Here is a 22914-nt window from a genome sequence, read left to right on the forward strand (position 1 = left end):
ATATCATATCTTTTTGCTCTTTTTCACTTTTGGACTTCCCTTTCATGACTTTTCCATTTAAGATCTAATTTCTTTGCCTCTCCTTATAGGGCCTATGTGATCCTGGGGCTTGCAGTCTCCCTGCCTCAGCTTCCCAATAGTTGGAATTATAAATGTGAGCTACCACAACCAGCTTTAAATATTTAATTTTCAACTATCCTTCTCCTTTCTCCCTCCCTCCATTTTTATTCACTTTCATTCTCCAGTTAGATATTTTGTCTTGTTCTTGCCTTTTCTTCTCTTTTTTATTCCCCTTTCTACAATTCATCTGTACTATTGTAGTTTTAGATTGTTTCATTTTCTCTGAGTAATAATCATAATAATATGATCTGTTTCCCACTTTACTATTGGCTAATTTTAATTATTTTTCTTGATACCTCCTCCATTTGCTTCTTTCTTCTCTCATTTTTACTTCTCTATTTTTATGCTATTCAATAGTATTATTTCTCCTGTTTTTATACCATTGCTGTTTTCATTCACTAGTTGCATCTTTGTTCAAGTAATATTATCTTTAATATTTTATTCCTCTAGGTTATTGAAGTTGATAATTATTTAGTGAAGTTGGTAATTATTTTCAAACAGGCAGTACTCTATTTCTATAGTGAATATGTCTATCATTATGATTGCTTTTGAACCTAATATTCTCCTTTTGGTGTAGTTGGTTTTGTCCTCAGTGACTACAGAAGTTTGTATGAAAATCTGATTACTAAACTATGCCCAAACTCCAGCTACAAGAAGCTGCACTTTGACTCTGTCAATACCCTGTCCTGCCTGAACTTTGAAAATATTTCAACTAAAAAATAACAAGAGATTAACTCTTCCAATAACTTGGCCTAGATGTTCAAATCTCCATACAGTAAAAGTCCCACAAAAGTCAGCTCTTCCACACAGACAGATTCTAATAGTGAAATGGATGAAAGCCTGAATAATTCAAATAATTATAAGAATGATTGAAGAAATAAAAGATATGATTAAAAACCAAAATAAATTCAAAGAGAATATAAATGAACAACTGAATGAAATAAGGAGGACAATACCGGATATGAGATTCACTCAATAAAAATAAAAATTTAGAATAAAATCAAACTGAAATTTTGTAAATATAAAGCTCAATAAGGTCATATTTTAAAACTCAATTGCAAGCCTTATCTAAAAACTAGACAACATAGAAGACAGAGTAATAGCACTTAAAGATAAGGTAGATATGTTGTAACAGTCAGACAAAAATAAGAAGAATGTATGAACAGAACATACAAGATCTGTGGGACTCAACACCTACCTGGTGCTGGTGATTCGTATCTAATCCTAGCTACTCAAGAGGCAGAGATTAGAACGATCTCATTTTGAGGCTAGCCTAAGCATAAAGATTGCAAGAACCCATCTCAACCAATACCTAGGCACTATAGTACACACCTGTCAACATCTCTATGAGGGAGGCTGAAATCAAGAGGATTGTGGTTCTAGGCCACCCTGGGCAAAAAAGCTGAACCAAAAGAGAACCCAAAAAGTGCTGAGTGTGGTGGTTTCCATCTGTCATCCCAGCTAGATTGGAAAGTGTTAGAGGATTGGGCCTCAGACCAGACTAGGCAGAAAGTAAGACTCTATCACAAAAGTAACCACAGCAACAAGGGTTGAAGCTCAAGCCAAAGAGTGTCTACCCAGCATGATCCCCTATACCACCAAAAATGAAAAAGAAAAAAAAAAGGCCAAACCATCAGGTGCTGTGGTACATGCTTGTAATCCTAGCTACTTGGGAGGCAAAAACAGGAGGAAAGGGATTTGAGGCCAGCCTAGACAAAATTACTGTGAGACCCTACCTGAAAAAAAAAAAAAAAAGAAAAACAGGAACGTGGCCTAATTGCTAGAGTGCTTACCAACAAAATACAAGGCTTTCAGCTAAATCCCTGGCACTGCAAAAATTATTTAGAAAAGAACAATGCAATAAAATAGAACATTCAGAGATCAGCTGAAGCCTATTAGCCGTTTGATTCTTAAGTAAGGTGCCAAAAACATAAATTAGAAAAATGGCGGCCTCTTTAACAAATGATGCCATGAAAACTGGATATCTATATAAGACTGAAGACTGAGACTAAACTTCTATACAAAAAGTTAAGTCAAAGTGGGTCAAAAGCCTTAATATAAGATGTAGAACTTCTTAGTTTCTAGGGTAAAATATATGAGAAACTCTTCAAGATATAAGCACAAGTAATTCCTGAATAGGAATACAATTGGTTTGGAAATAAGACAACTGACAAAATGGATTGTACCAAACTAGAAACTTCTATACAGCAAAAGAAACAGTCAACACAGATTATCTAAAAATGGGAAAAACTGGGTGCTGGTGGCTCATGCCTATAACCTAGCTACTCAGGAGGCTAAGATCTATGGATTGTGGTTCAAAGCCAGCCCAGGCAGGAAAACTATGAGAATTTTATCTCCAGTTAACCAGCAGAAAAAGCCAGAAGTAGAACTATGGAAGTGATAAAGCACCAGCCTTGAGCAGATAAAGCTAAGGGACAGCACCCAGGCACTGAGTTCAAGCCACAGTACTAGCACCAAAAGCTGGAAGAAGATACTTACTAGATATTCTCCTGAAAAGAATTTAATATCTATAACATAGAAAGAACGGGAAAAAATCATACAACATAAAAGTAAGTTCTCTTGTCAATAAGTGGGAATTGGAGGAACTAGCGGTGTGGCTCAAGTGGTAGAGCACTACCTATGAGTGAAAAAGCTGAGCACTAAGCAAGAGCATAAAGCTGTGAGATCAAGCCCCAGCCAGTACCAGCACACACAAAAAAAAAAAAGGAAAGAAAAATACAAGTAAGCAATTAACAGATACTTTTGCAAAGGAAATAGTACAGACAGCCAATAAACACTTGCCATCCTTAGGCATCAAGGAAATGCAAATCAAAACTCTATTAATACTTTGCCTCATCCAAATTAAAACAGATATCAAGAAAACAAATAACAAATGAAGGCATGGGTGTAGGAAGGAAGAATTTTTATCCGCTACTGATGAGCATGTAAACAAGTCCAGCCAATATAGAAATCAGTATGGAAGTTCCTTTAAAAAAAATAGAACTTCTGCTGGGTGTTGGTGGCTCATGCTTGTAATCCTAGCTACTCAGGAGGCTGAGATCTGAGGATCACGGTACAAAGCCAGACCAGGCAGGAAACTCCGTGAGACTCTTACCTCCAATCAACCACTCAGAAAACTGGAAGTGGCACTGAGGCTCAAGTAGCAGAGCATTCGCCTTGAGCTGAAGAGCTGAGGGATAGTGTCCAGGCCCAGAGTTCAAGCCCCACAACTGACACACACAAAAAAATAGAACTTCTATATAATCCATACATAGTTCTTCTGGATATATACTCTAAAGTATCAAAGTCAGTAAACTACAAAGATATCTGTATACCCAGTTTTTTAAGGTACTATTCATAATAGCTAAACTAGAGAACCAGCCTAGGTACCATCAATATGTGAATGAATAAATAAAATGTGAAATATACATATACACATATCTATGTGTGTGTACATATATATTTATGTATGTTATATATGTTATATATAAATAAATGTGATTTTATAAATGTTACATGTATAACATTTACACACACATATATCACATTTACCCATTCATCTATACACACACACACACATACACGCATACACATACACATACACAGAGTGAGTTTTACTCAGTGTACAGAAGAATGAAATGATGTTGCTTGCTGAAAGAAATGAATGGGACTGGAAGTCATCATGGTAAGTGAAATAAACCATTCCCACAAAGTATCACATGTTTTCTCTTATTTGTGGAAACTAAAGGAGGGGAGAAGAAAGGTCATAAACATAAAAGAGATACTACTGAGGAGTTGGGAAAAAAAAGAAAAAGGGAGGAAAGGGAAAGAGATGGAGTAATATAGTGAATATAATCAAAGTATATTAAATATCTATATAGAAATATCACAATGAAACCCTTTAATTTGTATAATGTGCATTAATGAAAACTTTTTAAAACTTTCTTCCAGCTTTTTGAAATAGTATATTGTTATTATTTTTAGGTGTTTAGTATAAAATAGACCACCAAAAACTTTCACTTATCTAACTGTAATGTAGAATCTGTACTGCCAATTTTAAATCAGATTATTTGGAGTCTTTTTGCTATTGAGTTCCTTTTGTATTTCCTTATTCCACAGGTTGTCTCTTCATTGTATTTATTTCTTACACTGTGCAGAAGCCTTTCAGTTTTATCAAATTCCATGTCTCTACTTTTGTTTTCATTTCCTATATTTTTATGATTTCTCAGAAAAAAAGCCTTGCTTATCAAGTGTCATGTAGAATTTCCCCTATATTTTCTTCTAGTAGCTTCATATCTTGAGGTCTTACCTTTCATATCTTGAGGTCTTACCATTAAGTTTTAAATCCATTTTCAGTTGACTTCTATAACTGATAAGAGGGATCTAATTTAAGTCTTCTACATGTGTCTAGTCAATTTTTTCAGCACTATTTATTGTAAAGACACTCTTCTCTGGTGTGTGTTCTTATTACTTCTGTTGAGAATCCATTAGTTACAGATATGGATTTTTGTTTAAGTTCTCTTTTTTTCTTCAGTAGAGAAGTAGTTTTATTTAAGCTATATAAGGGATTTGTGCAATTTTTTTTCATAGCTTGGCATGATTACTTTAGCTTTCTTCACTTTCTTCCTCTTGTGCTGTCCAGTGAAACTGAATCTATTTTACATGTGTTAAAAGTATAGAACTGGGAAGATGGCTCAGTGGTAGAGCGTGTGCCTTGCATGCCTGAGGCCCTGGGTTCGATTCCTCAGCACCACATAAGCAAAATGAAAAAAGCCGGAAGTGGCGCTGTGGCTCCAGTGGTAGAACGCTAGCCTTGAGCTGAAGGGCTGAGGGACAGCGTCCAGGCCCAGAGTTTAGGCCCCATGACCAGACCCCCCCCCAAAAAAAAGTATAGAACTTGATTCTTAGTACTGTAGCTGGGACAAATTGCCATTCACTGAATCATGGCTCATTAAAATCACTTTGTAATTTTTTTTCCCTGACTATAAACACATTAGTTAGAAAAAATGTGTTTCAGGGATCTAAGCATGGAATCTCATCTCACTGAACAAGTATACCCTGGAGACAATATCAAGTTGTAGAGTACCTGTATGCCCTGAGTTCAAACCCCAGTAAAAATAATTTTTTAAAGGCCATTAAGAAAAATGAATTCATGTCATTTTCAGGAAAATGGATGGAACTGTAGTACGTGTTACTCTCATATGGAGTCATAAAAACAAAGGGCATGAAAGTAGATGAAGGAACTATTAGGGAATAAGAAGGGAATTAGACCGGTGTAAGAAATATACAACTTTAATCCATTAACTGGGAAAACTGAGACCTGAGGATCAAGATTTGAAGCCAACCTAGGCAAAAATAGCTCCTGGATTCTTATGTCCAATTAGCAAAAAGCCTGAAGTTGAAGTATGGTTCATGTGGTAGGGTATCATACTTGAACACAAAAGCTAAGCAAAAACAAGAGGCTTTGAGTTCAAGCCCCAGTCCTGGCACAAAAAAAAGAACCAATGGAGGGATGAAAAAGTTTAAGTATGAAGAATAGGAAGGATAAGTATAATCAGTCAAAGAATCTTATGTACATGTATGAAAATCTCAGGAAAGAAGGAAGGGAGGGAGGAAGGGATGGGAAGGGAAAGAGGGAGGGAGGGAGGGAGGGAGGAAAGGGAGGGAAGGATGGAAAGGAGGGATGGGATGGGAGGAGAGAAGGAATGAGAAAGGAAGGAAAGATTGAGTTTGGGGGGAAATTTCAAGAGGATATGAATGAGAAGTTCAATAAATAAATAAGATTACAAAAAAAGAGGAAGACAGATATACTGGAAATGAAAAGTTCAATAAAGCAAAATTTTTAAAAGGCAATAAAAAGTCTCCCTAACAAACTATACCAAGCAAAAGAGAAGATTTCAGGGCTTGAAGACAAGGTTAATGAGTGAGAACATTCAGACAATAATAAAGAAGTAAGTACTTGTGAACAGAATATGCAAGACTTCTGGGAAACAATACAAAACCAAAACTTACATATTATTGTAGAACATAGTACTAAGGTACAAACTAAAGCCATACATAAACCTGCACACAGAAAAGATAGCCTCTTTAACAAATGGTGTTGGTTAGACTGTATATCCATATATCTAGTGAGACTACTCTCACCTTGTGCAAAAATCAAATTCAAGATGGATCAAAGTTCATAATGTAAGAAAGCAGGGAAAACACTTGAAGACCTAGGCAATGGCTTTCTGAATAGGTCTCCAGAAATAAGCACGAATTGACAATTGGAATTACATCAAAATAAAATTTTTCTGCACATTCAAGTATTGACATTATGAAGAGACAATTTACGGAATAGAAGGAAATCTTTTTAGCTATTCATTAGGAAAGTTATTTACATCCACAATATATAAAGAACTCAATAATTGAACACCAGAGGTACAATTAATCCTCAGATGGGCAAATGAATTGAACAGATGACAGTCCTACAATGAGAACTGTTGTATAATGACTACGTAAGAGCCAAGCTCTGGTAACTCACATCTGGAATCATAGCTACTTAGGAAGCTAAGATTAGAGGATCATGGTTTGAAGCTGGCACAGACAGGAAAGTCTGTGAAACTCTTATCTCCAATTAATCATCAAAAAACTGGAATTAGAGCTGTGGCTCAAATAGTAAAGCACTAGCTTTGAGCAAAAAAAATGCTCAGGGACAGAGCTCAAGCCCCAAGACTGTCATAATAAACAAACAAACAAACTACACTGGGAAATCTTCAACTTCCTTAGACATAAGAGAAATGTAAATCAAAACTATATTGAGATTCCATATTACTCCAGTCAGAATGACTATTATTCATGAAAACAAACACTGGCAAGAATACAAAGATAAAAGAAGCCTTATATACTTTTGATTGCAATGTAAATTAATATAGTCACTATCAAAATTAACATAGAGGATCATCAAGATACTTAAAATAAACCTATGTGATCCTACTACACCATTCCTGAACATATATGGAAAAGAATACAAGAATGCATACAATAGAGATACCTGGACAAACATGTTTATATCAGTGCTATTCACAGTAGTTATGTTATAGCAGTCTAAATGCCCCTGCTAGATGAATGGGCTAAAAACATAGTATAAATACACAAGAGAATAATATTTCATAAGGAAAAATTGAATCAGGTTATTTGCTGGAAAATATAAAGAACTAGAGGTCATCATATAGAACAAGATAAGGCCAAATTTGGGGCTGGGAAGGTGGCTCAGTGGTAGAGCGCTTGCCTTGCATGCATGAGGTCCTGGGTTCGGTTCCTCAGCACCACATAAGCAAAAAGAAAAAAAAGCCAGAAGTGGCGCTGTGGCTCAAGTGGTAGAGCGCTAGCCTTGAGCTGAAGAGCTGAGGGACAGCGCCCAGACCCAGCGTTCAGGCCCCATGACCGGACCCCCCCCAAGAAAAAGATAAGGCCAAACTCAATATTTTCTTTTATATGAGGAATCTAAACCTAAAATAAGTAGTAATAATAATATAGAGAAGGAAGAGACAGAAGAGGAGGAGGAGAAATAATTTTTAAAAAGGAATGTTTGGACTAGCAGGAGGATGAAGGGAAAAGGAGAGGAATTATAAACATTGAATGTAGTAGACATGCATTATGTGTATCTATGAGAACAGTATAATAAAACTAAAAATGATTAAAAAGGTGGGGAGAGAATAGGGTAAGCAAGGGTAATAGAGGTGTTTTTTGTTTTTGATTTTGTTTTTTGTCGGCCCTGGGGCTTGAACTCTGAGCCTGGGTGCTGTCCCTCAGCTCTTCAGCTCAAGGCAAGCACTCTATCACTTGAGCCACAGCGCCACTTCCAGTTTTCTGGTGGTTAATTGGAGATAAGATTCTCATTGACTTTCCTGCCCAGGCTGGCTTTGAACCATGATCCTCAGATCTCAGCCTGCTGCATAGCTAGGATTATAGGCATGAGCCACTGGTGCACGGCTTAGAAAAGATAAATTTTATCAACATACATATGCATGTGTGGAAATGTCACAGTGAAATTCCTTTGTATAATTTAAATACACTAATAAAAGAGTTAAAATGAAAAAATGGAACTTATATATGATGCAGCCCTAATATCCTTGGTACATACCTGAAATCATCATATAAGAGATCCCTGCTCCTTTGTTCTCACTGTGTGAATGCCTGGAGAGCTGTATAATTCATCATGTCCCAGTGTATTTTTTTTCTTTTATCATCCAGTGTGTTCACTTGTAGATTTATAGGCACATTCTAGTTACCACAAATGAGGAAAACTATGCAACCTATGTTTCTTTGGGTCTGGCTTACTTTGCTTAATATATTTTTTTCCAAATCTTTCCATTTCCTTATGAATGGTACAATATTCTTTCTGATGGATGAGTAGAATTCCATTGTGTATATATTCTTAGGAGAATATCACAAAGGCTCAGTAGCTATATGCATATGATCATATAAAATATTTATCAAAATGAACTCCAGGAAATGGAAACAAGTTCTTTTTCTTTGTTGCTGTTTTTTTTTTCTTTTCTATATGTCTTGTTTGTTAGTTCATCTGTCTTTGGGAGGGTAAGGGGGAACAGAAATGGAGGGGTAGGTTGCTGGGGATGTACCTTAGTGGTAAGAGTGCTTGGCTAGCATGCATGAAGCCCTGGATTCGATTCCTCAGTACCACATAAGCAGAAAAATCCAGAAGTGGTGCTGGCTCAAGAGGTAGAGTGCTAGCCTTGAATAAACGAAGCTCAGGGACAGTGCCCAGGGCCTGAGTGCAAGCCTCAGGACAGGCAAAAAAAAAAAAAAAGAAATGGAGGGACAAAGGTTGAACAAATGCAGCAGTGATACTAAACACTATGTTGAAAATGAACTATACAATTTATGGGTGGGGACAGGAGGGAAAAACTGGGAGAAGGAAGGGGTGACATTGTTCAAACGGAAATGTACTCTTTACCTGACTTATGTAACTGTAACCCCTCTGTATATCACCTTTACAATAACAATTATGTATACACACATATATATATGAAAGACCCCTACATAACTATTTATTGTGGCAGGTTTTTTGTATATATTTTTATTGTAAATATAATGTACAGAGGGGTTACAGTTACACAAGTAAGGTAATGAGTACATTTCCTATCCAGCATTGTTACCTCCTCCTTTGCTCTTCCCCTACCATCCCTACCCTCCCGACCTCTCCAACTCCTCCCTCCCCGCCAAGTTGTAAAGTTCATTTTCAACATAGTGTCTTGTACATCTCATTGTAACAATGGGTCTACCTGTATCCTTATTTCAGCATTTTGTTATTTCCTTCACCCTCCCCAAATTAGAAAAATGTATATACAAGATGCAGGACACCGGAATCAAATACAGTGACAACAGGAGTCATACCATGGGGGAGGAACATACAAAAGAAACTAAAAGATCACATAGTGCATTATAAATACATTAAAAACAACAGCAAGAAAGATAAAACCACTTGAGTCCCAATCTTGGGGTTCATTTTGCTTAGCAACATCTTATATGGTCATATGTACATAGCTTTTGACCTTTTCTGCTTGTCCTAGACATATACTAGTTATTGCAAATAAGGAAAACCATGGGACCTATGATTCTTTGGGCATGACTTACTTCACTTAATTTTTCCAAGTCTTTCCATTTCCTAACAAATGGGGCAATGTCATTCTTTCTGATGGCGGCATAGAATTCCAGTGTGTGTGTGTGTGTGTGTGTGTGTGTGTGTGTGTGTGTGTGTGTGTGTGTGTGTGTGTGTGTGTGTGTGTGTGTGTGTGTGTGTGTGTGTGTGTGTGTGTGTGTGTGTGTGTGTGTGTGTGTGTGTGTGTGTGTGTGTGTGTGTGTGTGTGTGTGTGTGTGTGTGTGTGTGTGTGTGTGTGTGTGTGTGTGTGTGTGTGTGTGTGTGTGTGTATCACATTTTCTTCATCCATTCATCTACTGAGGGGCATCTGGGTTGGTTCCATATCTTAGCTATGCTAAATAAATGCTGCAATAAACTTAGTTGTGCTGGTAACTTTAGTATGGCCTTGTTTATGATTGTTTGGGTAAATGCCCAAAACTGGGATTGCTGGGTCATAGGGGAGCTCTATGTGGAGTCTTTTGAGGAACCTCCATACTGCTTTCCAAAGTGTTTGATCAAGTTTACATTCCCACCAATAATGCAGTAGGGTTCCCTTCTGGCCACATTCCCTCCAGCATCTGTTGTTATTAGATTTCTTGATTATAGCCATTCTAACTGGGGTGAGGTGGAATCTCAATGTTGTTTTGATGTGTGTTTCTTTTATTGCTCGAGAAGTTTAGCATTTCTTCATGGGAATCTCAATGTTGTTTTGATTTGCATTTCTTTTATGGCTAGAGAAGTTGAGCATTTCTTCATGCATCTATTGGCCATTCTTATTTCCTCTTCAGAGAAGTTTCTCTTTAAGTCTTTAGCCCACTTGTTAATCAGGCTGTTGTTTCTTTGTGGATTTTTTGTTGGGGTTTTAATTTTTTGAGTTCTAAGTATATTTTAGATATGATACCCTTGTCTGTTGTGTTGTTGTGGCCGTTTTCAATAACCAAGTTATAGAATCAGCCTGGATAGCCATCAGAAATAATCATGAAAAATGTTGTATTGTATACACACATGTAGTTTTCTTTATTCATAAAATGAACAAACATTACATTTTCAGGAAAATGGAAGGAACTGTAGATTATCATGATGTTAACTGAAATTAGCCCATACTCAGGAAGATAGCACCACATATTCTCTCTTATGTGTGAAATCTATTTTTTTGGGGGGTCCGTTCGTGGGGCCTGAACTCTGGGCCTGGGTGCTGTCCCTCAGCTCTTCAGCTCAAGGCTAGTGCTCTACCACCTGAGCCACAGCGCCACTTCTGGCTTTTTTCTTTTTGCTTGTGTGGTGATGAGGAATAGAACCCAGGGCCTCAGGCATGCAAGGTAAGTGCTCTACCACTGAGCCACCTTCCCAGCCCCTGCCACTCCAGTTTTTTTGTTGTTGTTTTGGGGGTTTTTTTTTGGGTCCGGTCGTGGGGCCTGAACTCTGGGCCTGGGCACTGTCCCTCAGCTCCACTAGAGCTCCACTAGAGCCACAGCGCCCCTTCTAGCTTTTTTCTTTTTGCTTATGTGGTGCTGAGGAATCGAACCCAGGGCCTCAAACATGCAAGGCAAGCGCTCTACCACTGAGCCACCTTCCCAGCCCTGTGAAATCTATTTTTTAAAAAGACATGTATATATGTAAATGTCACAGTGAAACTATTTTGTACAGTTAATATACACTGTAATATACACTAAAAGCATATACATGTAAAAATGATAAAATGATTTTTAAATGTTGATTGGTACAATGTTATATGTATATATACATTTATTTTAGTAAATAGTATATGTAGAAAACAGTAATAATGCCATACTGTCAGCCATAGGTTCATCTGGGTGCTATTAATTTCCTATTTTTATGCTTTCTAAATCATTTACAGAACCCATGGTACTTTTTGTCAAGGGGACGGAGGGAGGGAGAGAAGGAGAATGAAAAAGAAAACATATCTTTTATTCCTCTTGATTCTTCTTTTTCTAATTCTAGAGCATGTTTTTTGATAGAGCATGTTGGTGTGTTAATTTTAAGTGTTACTGCACAGTGAGCAAAATCGCTTATGAAGTCTCTTTATCATGTTGTGTTGATATCATATTAAGAAACAGAATTACCTTAAGTCACTGAAATGCAGTACTGAAGTGTCAGAAACAGGAAGGTAAAATTCTAGTTCACATGATTGTGGGACAGCTTGAGCATCCTTACTCTGAAAATCTGAAATCTTAAGTGTTCCCAAATTTCATAGTCTATGCAAATATTCTAAAATGTGACAAAATCCAAAATCTCAAACACTTCTGATCCCATACAATAATCAACCTATATTCATATGTTGTGTGATCTTGAGCCACTGTGTGTTTCATTACACTATCTGTGTAATGAAGATTAGTCCTTTCTAGGTCAAAGATTCTAAGTGGAAGATAAAGATTGACAACAGGGGTCTCCACTGAGAAGACTAAAAACCGTACTGAGTTTGTCATTCTTTGGTGACCTAATGCATGTTCCAGAAGATCCTTTACTATGTAGCTATAAAACCATCAAGTTATTTACCTTCTTGGAAGATTCTCTTGTTTATGAAGTCATTTATTCCTTCATGCCACTCAACTCACAAACATTTCTATCTCCAAAACATTTTAGGCACTTATTGTATTTGGTTTCATAAATGATACCATACAGGATAACTAACTACTAAGAATTAACTTTTTTTGAGACAGTCTCATGATACAGCCTCTAATTTGCTAGTGCTTATTATGCACTTTATGCTACCTTCATAAACACAATCCTGCCTTAGCCTCTTGAGTGCTGGGATTACAGGCATAAGAATCACCATTCTTAACTAGTAAAATTTTAATGCCTCTTATTTTTTTTTCCTACAAAGGGCCAGATGGTCATGTGACTAGATATGATTTGGATTGGCTGGTGAAAAATAGCTATGAAGGACAGAAACAAAAGGTTATCCAACCTAGAATATTATGGAATGCTGAAATCTACCAGCAAGCCCAAATTCCATCTGTTGATTTCCAGAGTTTCTTAGAAACCAATGAGGGACTGAAGATGTTTCTACAAAACTTTCTGCTGTATGGAATTGCATTTGTAGAAAATGTTCCTCCCACTCAAGAGCACACAGAAAAGTTGGCAGAAAGGATCAGCTTAATCAGGTAATTTATTAGATTTATGAAATCTACAGTAATTAATTGCCAGAGCATCAGCACCAATGAAAAAGTAAAAAGAATAAGTCCTCATTTACAATCCAACATCTTTTAGGGCCTGAATAAGGAGGACTCTCACTCACAAAGCTTTCTTTGAGGACTAGATTTCTAATCTCTAAAGACATTTATACACTACATGTAATCAAGACTTTAAAATCACTGGTATATTTTTTGTAGCTCTTACTATTGCTGTTATCAAAGTTGAGTTATCATTATAGCTTAGAATTAACACTACAATAAAGAGAACTGGAAAGTAATTTGAATTCTGCTATCAAGCACTTGTATTACCACAGGTAAGTCCTTTATCTCTCTCTCTCTCTCTCTCTCTCTCTCTCTCTCTCTCTCTCTCTCTCTCTCTCACACACACACACACACACACACAATGTGCACGCACATACATGCACACTCAATCCCTTACTGTCCTCTATTTTCCCATCTGTTTAAAAAAGAATTGAGTAATATGCCATCTTACAGTTTTGATCTGTGATAGCCAGGTCTTTATTCAGAAATTGATTGTTATCTATGTGCCTTTAAAAAATCATGTAGAATTTAATCAGCACATTTGCACTTATTATTTTATGTTGGTCACTATAGTAACCCTGATAATTGTGAGATTTGTCTCCTATTTTACTCATGGGACACCTAGTATTGGTTTTATTACCATTCTACATTTCTACTTGGCATATAGATTTATCTTCTGTATTATTCAATGTACTATAAACCTACTTCATTAGTTATTGTCTTTTATCTACTATGACCCAGATGTAATACATTTTATAGCATATTGTATGCATTATATATGTAGGTATGTATATATGTATATATGTACATATATATATATATATTTTCCCTGTGCTAGTAGAGCATAATTTGAAAAGTATTCCTTTTGAAATACAAACAGTAAAATAAACATGGTAAGCAATATTGAAAGGACTTTAAAAACTCTTCAAAAAGAACATTTCCTATTTTCACTTCAGAGAATAAATTCTGAAAACTAAAGAATTAAACTGACCTTTAGTCAGCTCTAAGTGGGGAAAATATGTGCAAAATCAAAATCTGTCATACTTACCTCAAGGAGCAATGCAATAAAATACAGTAAACCTCACTAAATACTTGTAACACAAAACACCCTTTTTTCTTTTCCTTATTCATCCATGTCCAAAAGATAAATGAAGATCTACTATTAGTCACTTCTATGTCATCTTAATAATATGGAACTGTTTAGTTGCCTTTAAAGGCTTGATTATCCAAGATATTAGAAAATTAGCATTATTATTACAAAATAATACTTAAGATGACACCTATTAAAATTAAGTAACACATTGCTTCTAGAAGTAGCTATGCTATCTTTTATTATGAAAGGAAGTTAAACACAGAAAATGACCTTAAATGAGAAGGCTATTAAAAGTAGGCATATAAACTGGGTGACAATAGTTCACACCTGTAATCCCAGCTACTTGGGAGATGGAGATTGGGAACATCATAGTTTGAAGCCAGTCCAGGCAAGAAAGTTCACAAACCCCCATCACAATGAATAGCTGGGTGCAGTGGTGCACACCTGTCATCCTAAATATAGTGAGAAGAATAAAATAGATGCATCACAGACAAGGGAAGCCCCAACAAAACCAAGACTCTATCTCAAAAATAACCAAAGCAAGCCAGATGCCAGTGGCTCATGCCTATAATCCTAGTTACTCAGGAGGCTGAGATCCAAGGATCCAGTTTAAAGTCATCCCAGACAGACAAATCTGTCAGACTCCTATTTCCAATTAACCAACAAAGAACTGTGTCTCAAGGGGCAGAGCACGAGCCTTGACCAAAAAAAAAAAAGCTGAAGGACTGGCAAAAAAAAAAAACAATAAATAAGTAACCAGAGCAAAAAAGGATGGAGGTATGGCTCAAGTAGTAAAGTGATTACCTATTAAAAGTGTGACACTCTGAATTCAAACTTCAGTAACACCAAACAATAGTCGGATGTAGGTATATAAGCAAAGTGTAATTATTCTCTAAGCTTTTGAAATACATTATGCTTCTTAGTTCTACCTTCAACTTCCTAGAATATTAATGGCTGACAGAGTTGTCCGGACTGAGGTTGTACTTAACTGTCAATTTCACCTTTTAGATAGAACCACAAATACTATTATTTAGGTCTTTCTTTATTTCATTTAACAGAGAAACCATCTATGGAAGGATGTGGTATTTTACTTCAGACTTTTCCAGAGATGACACTGCATATACCAAGCTAGCTCTGGACCGACATACTGACACTACCTATTTCCAAGAGCCCTGTGGGTAAGTGGATTAGGCTTCTCCAGTCCTTATATATAATGGTCTTGAGTAGTCTTTTAATCAATTTCAATTCTATCATATCAATTGCTGTGAACTCATATGACTTTCTTTTTCTTTCTAGAAACATGAGCAGTTTGAAATACCATATCTGAGTCTTCTTTAGGCTCATGTAATAAAATTTTACGTGATTGAAAGCTAATCACCTTACTACAAAAATTGTCTTAATCTTGTTAAATGTAATTTTAATGTAATTACAACTTCCTTAAAAACTACGAATTATGTTTTATAATTTGTACACTTTTCTCACATTTAGTTATTTCATTGCAAAGTAGTTAGCCCTGCAAACACTGTTGTTTTGAGAATGGTATTAAGGGGAATTTGAGTTTGATGAATAAGAACTTGGAAATAAGTAATAGCTGAAAAGAAACCTTTTTCCTCATCACATCAGTAACTATTGAGCGAAATATGATAATGTTAGACATAACTTTGCTATGATTTTCTTCTTCATACGTATGATAAGCTGTGACAAAGATATTAGTAAAGTGAGTATACATACATGTGGATTATAAGATAGCACAAAAGGGTGATTGCATTAATTTCCTTTTTACCTATAGACTACAAAGTCAACCCCTAAGACTATTAAATAATCCTGACCTAGAAGTTTCACAGAATGTTCAAAATGATCATAATTGATCCTTTCTCTTTTGTTTTTCAGTTAGATTCTTCTCCAATTATTTATTTATTTATTTTTGTGCCAGGCCTACAGACTGAACTCAGGGCCCAGGCACTGTCACCGAGCTTCTTTTGCTCAAGGTTAGAGCTCTAGCTTGAGCCACAGCACTACTTCCAGCATTTTCTGAGTCATGTATTGGAGATTCTTGAGTCTCATGGACTTTTCTGCCAGGCTGCTTTGAACCATGATCCTCAGATCTCAGCCTCCTGAGTAGCTAGGATTACAGGCATGAGCCATCAGTGCCTGGCTTGATTCTTCTTAATTTTATTCATTCAGGCTCTCCTTACATTTTTTTATTTCACTTTGTGGCTTACTTTTCCTCACTTTTGAACTTTTGGTTAATTACTATTAATTTTATTTTCCCTCATTAATTTCAAAATTCTTTTGTTTTTCAATCCTTTCCCTGTTAACATATATGATTTGACTATTTCAATATGTCCCTAAATAAAACTTCTTCAACCACTCACACTTCATCATCCAATTACACATCTGCCTGCATTCTGTATCATACATAGTAAATACATTTCTTAACTTTAAAGTTTCTCAAAGGAGGAACCTAGAGTTATTCTAGATTCTTACCAGTCCTTTATCTTTCAAATTGTTCTGCAAATTTTTTTGCTTAGCTTGAGTACCACCAGCTTATCTTTCACACTACCACTAAAATCAAGTCTTTAAAATGTTAATGTGCCCATAGAATTTCAATTTAAAGCCATTTGTTATTCTCCATAGTATCAGTAGGAACTTCTTACTCTCTTCCTTTAGTATACTTTGTTTTTTACAAGCAACTTTGGTCATGCTTTTGCCTCTTCCTAGAATGATCTCTGCTCATGCCAAGGTCTTTCCACTCCTAATTCTTGCTGTCTTTAAAATTAAACAAAGCCCACCCTCCTTCCCTCAAATATTTCTCTATACAAAGGTTAAAAAGAGTAGATCATTCCTTTTTATGGGACTTACTTTATCTTGTATACAACTTTATTATAGTACCCATCATTTTACTGGTACTGGTTTTATCTCTTCTAACTATAGCATGAGCTTTTAAAAGTAGAGGCTCTATCTTATTTGTATTACTGGGTCATAACATATATAGGCTTTAATACATGTTGTGTATATTTGGTGGAAACCTATAGTAGCATTAATATTTCAAAGTACAACAATATGAAGGAAAAATAATTGGGAAGTGGAATTTCATTCTTCATTAAAAGAAAATGAAACAAAAGAATATTCAAGAATTTTGGTGTGTTCTCTTTTATCCACTGAACAAAAGAATTTATTCTTTTCCTTCTTTAGCATTCAAGTGTTTCATTGTCTTAAGCATGAAGGAACAGGTGGCAGAACACTGTTAGTAGATGGGTTCTATGCAGCAGAAAAGGTACTTCAAAAGGCACCTGAGGAATTTGAACTCCTTAGCAAAGTGCCATTGAAGCATGAATATATTGAAAATGTTGGAGAATGTCATAACCACATGATTGGGGTTGGGCCACTCTTAAATATCTACCCATGGAACAAAGAGCTCTATTTGATCAGGTGAGTACCAAAGAACTATGCTGCAGTGTATTTACCATATATTAACCTCCTAATGTAATAATTCTTAAAATCCTTCTAGCTCCCACATTTTAATCTTGTTACTCTATCGCTCTTTATGTTATATTCTTATTATAATTCTAATAAACAGGCCAAAATAAATAAATAATAGTAATAGTAAAAAAAAACAACAACTAGTAAATAGGCCAAAAGTCAGAGAATAATCCATTTGGGGGGAATGATACATAATGGAGGTGATACTCTTAAAATGAAACCATGTAATAAAATAAAAAAGAAGAATAGCTATTCAGTTGTCCTCAGTAGCCACATAGTTAGTATACACAGAGGTCTGATGAAAATTTATGTCTCTAGAAAATATTTATGTAAAGTTTCTGGCCAGTTTATCAATTGTCAAATGACCACTTAGAGATCTTGTAGAATCATGAAATATGCCATATTCAGGGCTGGGAAAGTGGCTCAGTGGTAGAGCGCTTGCCTTGCATGCATGAGGCCCTGGGTTTGATTCCTCAGCACCACATAAACAGAAAAAGCTGGAAGTGACACTGTGGCTCAAGTGGTAGAGCGCTAGCCTTGTGCTGAAGAGCTGAGGGACAGCGCCCAGGCCCAGAGTTCAGACCCCACGACTGGCAAAAAAGAATAAAATTTAAAAATGTTTAAAAATGAAATATGCCATATTCAAAACTAAACCCACAGTCCCCATTCATAAGTGTGTCCCTCTACTTGTTTCCCCATGTATCATTGAATGACACCACCATCTACTAGTTTACCCAAACCAAAATTTAAAAGTTGTCTTTAGCTTTTCCATCTCTCATATAATACAGCCAATTTCATTAACTCAGCCTAATTTTTTCTCAAACAACTACTTTCTATCTATAATGCCACATTTATTAATGAAACCACTATTACTTATCTACTGTATGATTACTAGAGACTTTTAACTGATCCTGCTTCCACTATGAACAACGTTCTGTCCACTTTTTGCTAGAGTAGTTCTGAAATACAAGTCTTACCTTGTAATTATCCTGTTAAGATCCTTTGTCTCTCCAATATCTTTCAGGGAAAGATCAGTTTTGTCCTTATGACTTACAGCCTCCAATGCTGTATGTGCTCTGATCACTTCTTTTGCATCATCCCATAAAACTTAGGTTTTCCATACAAATTTTGCCATACATATGCTACAGTGCTTTAGGTTTCTAGAGCCAGTTACTTCCCATCTTGCAGCCAGGATTTCTCTTACACTGTTTTACATTTGAATTCTCTCCTTTCCACTTACTCTAAGATGAATTGTACTCTGCATTAAATAAATTTCTTAACAAGAGTAGATACTGTACAATTCTATTCATATAAAGATTTTTATAAGTGGGCAAAAATTAATCTTTGGTGATAGAAATCATGATGGTAGTTTCTCTTGGGTAGAAGAAGGGGTATGACTAGGAAAAGGCACATAGGAAAGTATAAAGTTCTGGCAATAATTGGTATTTTAGTGATGTAATCCCATCACGAAAAGTCTTTAAGCTTTGTGCATTTTTCTCTATGTATAGTATGTGTAAGTAAGGTTAGTTTCGAATCTCAGTAAAGATTTTTCATCCAGGCACTGGTGGCTCATGCCTGTAATTCTATCTATTCAAGAGGCTTTGTTTATGCAGCCTCCCTTTCCCACTTCAGTTTGATGAACAGGAAGCTCAAATCTTTTAGCAATGCTTCAATTAAGATTTATGATCAATAAGATTTATGCCATGAAGTATACTTTAGATAAAGTGCCATATCCTAAGGCAGAAGAAACAATCTGGAATTAAAATTATATTCCCTATGCCAAGATTCTGCAAAGAAAAACAAAATATAATCATCAGTAGAATTCCTCTCTCTGATCCTCGATTCCTAAGCGAATTTTTGCTTTCTTATCACATCATCTATAAAAGTACTTAGCCAGGTGCTGGTGGCTCACGCCTGTAATCCTTGCTACTCAGGAGGCTGAGACCTGAGGATCAAGGTTCAAAACCAGCTCGGGCAAGAGTCGATGAGACTCTTATCTCCAATAAACAACCAGAAAACCAGAAGTGGTGCTGTGGTTCAAGTGGTAGAGTGCTTGCCTTGGCTGAAGAGCTGAGGGACAGCACCCAGGCCCAGACTTCAAGCCTATAACCAACAACAACAAAAAAAGTACTTAAGAAAGAGAAACATTATCTAAAAATAGTCAACAATGTTCATGTGTCTGAGATATTTCTGATGATTCTGTTAGGTACAACAACTATGACCGGGCTGTCATCAATACTGTACCTTATGATGTTGTCCATCGTTGGTATACAGCACACCGGACTCTGACAGTTGAGTTGCGAAGACCTGAGAATGAGCTTTGGGTCAAACTAAAACCTGGAAAGGTAGGTCCTAAACTTTAAAAATGTCTAGTAAATTTGTTTTACCAAACCAGTGAAGGATATCTGTTTAATATGTGTCACAGTGCTAGAAAGAAAAAAGAGAAGTCCTGCCACTAACTTACTGAATGATGAGAAATTTAGCTAAAAGATCCCTAAGATTCCTTCCAGCTTTATTTCATTTGTGTTTAGGGTGGGGAATAACTTGGGTGATGGGTTTACACTTAGTGCCTCATGCTTGTTAGGCTGGCACTCTACCACAGAGACATGTTCCTAGCCCTTTTATTCACACTGATTAGTTTGATAAAGGCTAAGGGTTTTTACCAAGCCCCAACCAGACTCCAATACTACTTTCCACTGTAGCAGTGATGAGAAGCACATGGCACTGCACCCACTGTTAGTTCTATAACTTTTTGCCCCCACTGGCCTCAAACCATGATTCTTCTGATCTCATTCTCTCAAGTAACTGGGATTACAGGCATGAGCCACCACATCCAGTTCATTTTTCAAATCTTGATATTTCCTCTGGGTGAAAAAATATATTCAGCTTATCATAATGAAACAGTAGTTTACCCTTTGAATAAGTATAGAGTAAGAAAAAGATGGAATCCAGTTACATAATTTACATTGGAAAACAGAATAATTGTTCAAGAAATGAGCTCCCTAAATGCAGGTCCTATTAGCAAATATTGCTTTTATAACTTCTTTTGAGGCTATTATGTATAGGATTATACACATCTTAGTCTCAAAAGTCTATATAATCTCAAAAGTATCTCATTGAGAATAACCACAGAACTTAAATTTGGTCTCTCTTGGTTTAGGATTTTTGATACTGTTTTCTCTTTTACCCATTTGCAGGTACTATTCATTGACAACTGGCGAGTCCTACATGGTAGGGAATCCTTCACTGGCTACCGGCACCTCTGTGGCTGCTATTTAACACGAGATGATGTATTAAACACTGCTCGTCTCTTGGGGCTTCAGGCTTAAATTTGACAGCCTTGGGTTTATGAATATACTTAGCATCTTGGCCACCAGAATTTCCTATAAACAGAGTAATAAGTCAGAACTTACCTTACATGGTTTCCTTAATCTATCCAACAAAACAGAAGCTATGTAATTCTCTAATAGAGGAAACCTGTTAGAGAAATGAGGTTTCTGATTTATCTAACATCAGCCATCTAGTGGAAGAGCCATTTTCTTGTTATAACATAAGCCTACTTGTTTTATAAACCTTTTGATATGACTTTATTTTACTTTATCAATACAACATTTATAGTAAAAAGAAATCAATTACATTTACTGAGTGAAACTTCTTTCAATTAAATCCCTTAGAATACAATGCATTCTAAAAATGAAAAAGTATTGATAAAGCAAAACTTGCTAAATTTTTGGCCTTAGCATCCATGTATGAGACAATATATGGCTACTTGTATTTCTGTGTGGTTATTTCACTTAACACGTCTTCTAGTCCTATCCATTCCAACAAATGAAAGGTATCACTTTTCTTTTTTATAAATGAATATATATATACACACACACACAGAGTTTGCTTCATCCATTCACAGGCATTTAGGCTGATTCAATATCATATCTATTGTGAATAATGCATCACAGGAGTATGTGGGTATTTTCTGATGTGCTGATTTCTTTTGGATGTACACCTAGAAAGCAGTAGCTGGATGATATAGTAGATTACTAATTTTTTGAGGATTTCCCATACTGTGTTCAATAGTGGCTATGCTAATTTACATTTCTACCAAGAGTATATAATACTTCCTTTTTTATAATTCACTAACACTTATTATTTTTGTACATTTTATAACAGCCATTCTGACTGCAAAAAGAGTATTTCTCATTGTGGCTTAGATTTGCCTTTTCCTCATAACTACTCATCTTGAGTTTTCATATACTTGCTGGAAATTTGTACATCTCATTTTAAGAAATATCAATCTAGGACAATAGCACTTTTTGTCTGTTGCTGTTTCTGCTTTAGGGATATTGGGGTTGTTTTTTTATTTCTCAATTTCCTGTTTCTTTGAGACAAGGTCTCACTATGTAGATCAAACTGACCCTAAACTGACTATGTAGCTCCAAACTGGCCTCAAACAAACTCAAATCCTTCTGCCTTGACCTTAACCACAGGATGGGATTATAAACCTGCACCACCATGGCAGCTATTGTTGATTTTTTAATGACATCACTGATATTGTTCCTATTGAAATCTGCAGTTTGCTTACAAGTTGTAAGCATCACACTGCTTCAGATGTATGCCTGATGAATAAGTGCTATCATACTGCAGGTTAACATTCACTCAATTGTTTGCTTTGCTGTGAGCCTTAACACCCTTAAAAACTGTCCAGGACGCATTGATAATCATTATATTAGATATTAAGTGTGAGAAATGTTAGAAAATGAATAACATGGAACCATCTATTCCTTACCTATAAGAGGGATGACATTATCACATCATATAGCCTGTGAAAAAGTCCAGTGTTCATTCCTCACTCTCCCTCCATTGTGCAAGCAGGTTACACAAGAAACCTAAGTCAAAATGTCATCACCAGGTGTGAACCATAAGCCTAAGCTTTTCTGCTAGAAATGTTAACAGGGGCTGGGAATATAACTTAGTGGTAGAGTGCTTGCCTAGCATGCATGAAGCCATGGGTTCAATTCCTCAGTTCCACATAAACAGAAAGGGCCAGAAGTGGTGCTATGGCTCAAATGGTAGAGCACTAGCCTTGAGCAAAAGAAGCTCAGGGACAGTGCCCAGGCCCCTGGACTGGCAAAAAAAATTTAAGAAGGTAGGTACCCAGGTCTGTAGGCAGAGTTGAGAAGAATATTCCAGAAAAACCACATTCACCCTCTCTACCTTTGCAATCAGTTGAACATCTGAAGACTCAGTAGGACCCCTCCTGGTATCAAAATGACAGTAGAGAAATGAACATTATGGCTGGGGCTTCTCCTGGACTTGCCATTACTTTCACAGTTAAAGTAGAAATGGAAGCAGAAAAGCAATCCATTTTGAGACACACATAG

At 36.3% G+C, this 22914-nt stretch overlaps 1 protein-coding gene across 5 annotated transcripts in view; it reads left to right on the plus strand.

Annotated features, from left to right (window-relative positions):
• The window catches only part of Tmlhe (trimethyllysine hydroxylase, epsilon), a 67915-nt gene extending 46076 nt beyond the window's left edge, over positions 1-21839 (plus strand). For 4 of the 5 annotated variants that reach the window (XM_070039420.1, XM_070039423.1, XM_070039422.1 and 1 more), the window contains 5 exons: positions 12609-12888; positions 15112-15231; positions 17249-17485; positions 19743-19881; positions 20734-21839. In XM_070039420.1, the coding sequence (XP_069895521.1) occupies positions 12609-12888; positions 15112-15231; positions 17249-17485; positions 19743-19881; positions 20734-20865 (908 nt within the window). In that variant the 3' untranslated portion in view covers positions 20866-21839. The remainder of the gene's footprint in view (positions 1-12608; positions 12889-15111; positions 15232-17248; positions 17486-19742; positions 19882-20733) is intronic. The other variant, XM_070039425.1, reaches the window with a different exon arrangement.
• Positions 21840-22914: the final 1075 nt, after the last annotated feature.

Source organism: Dipodomys merriami, unplaced genomic scaffold (assembly GCF_024711535.1).
Source record: "Dipodomys merriami isolate MVZ:Mamm:240054 unplaced genomic scaffold, mDipMer1.0.p SCAF_3, whole genome shotgun sequence".
Lineage (NCBI taxonomy): Eukaryota > Metazoa > Chordata > Mammalia > Rodentia > Heteromyidae > Dipodomys > Dipodomys merriami.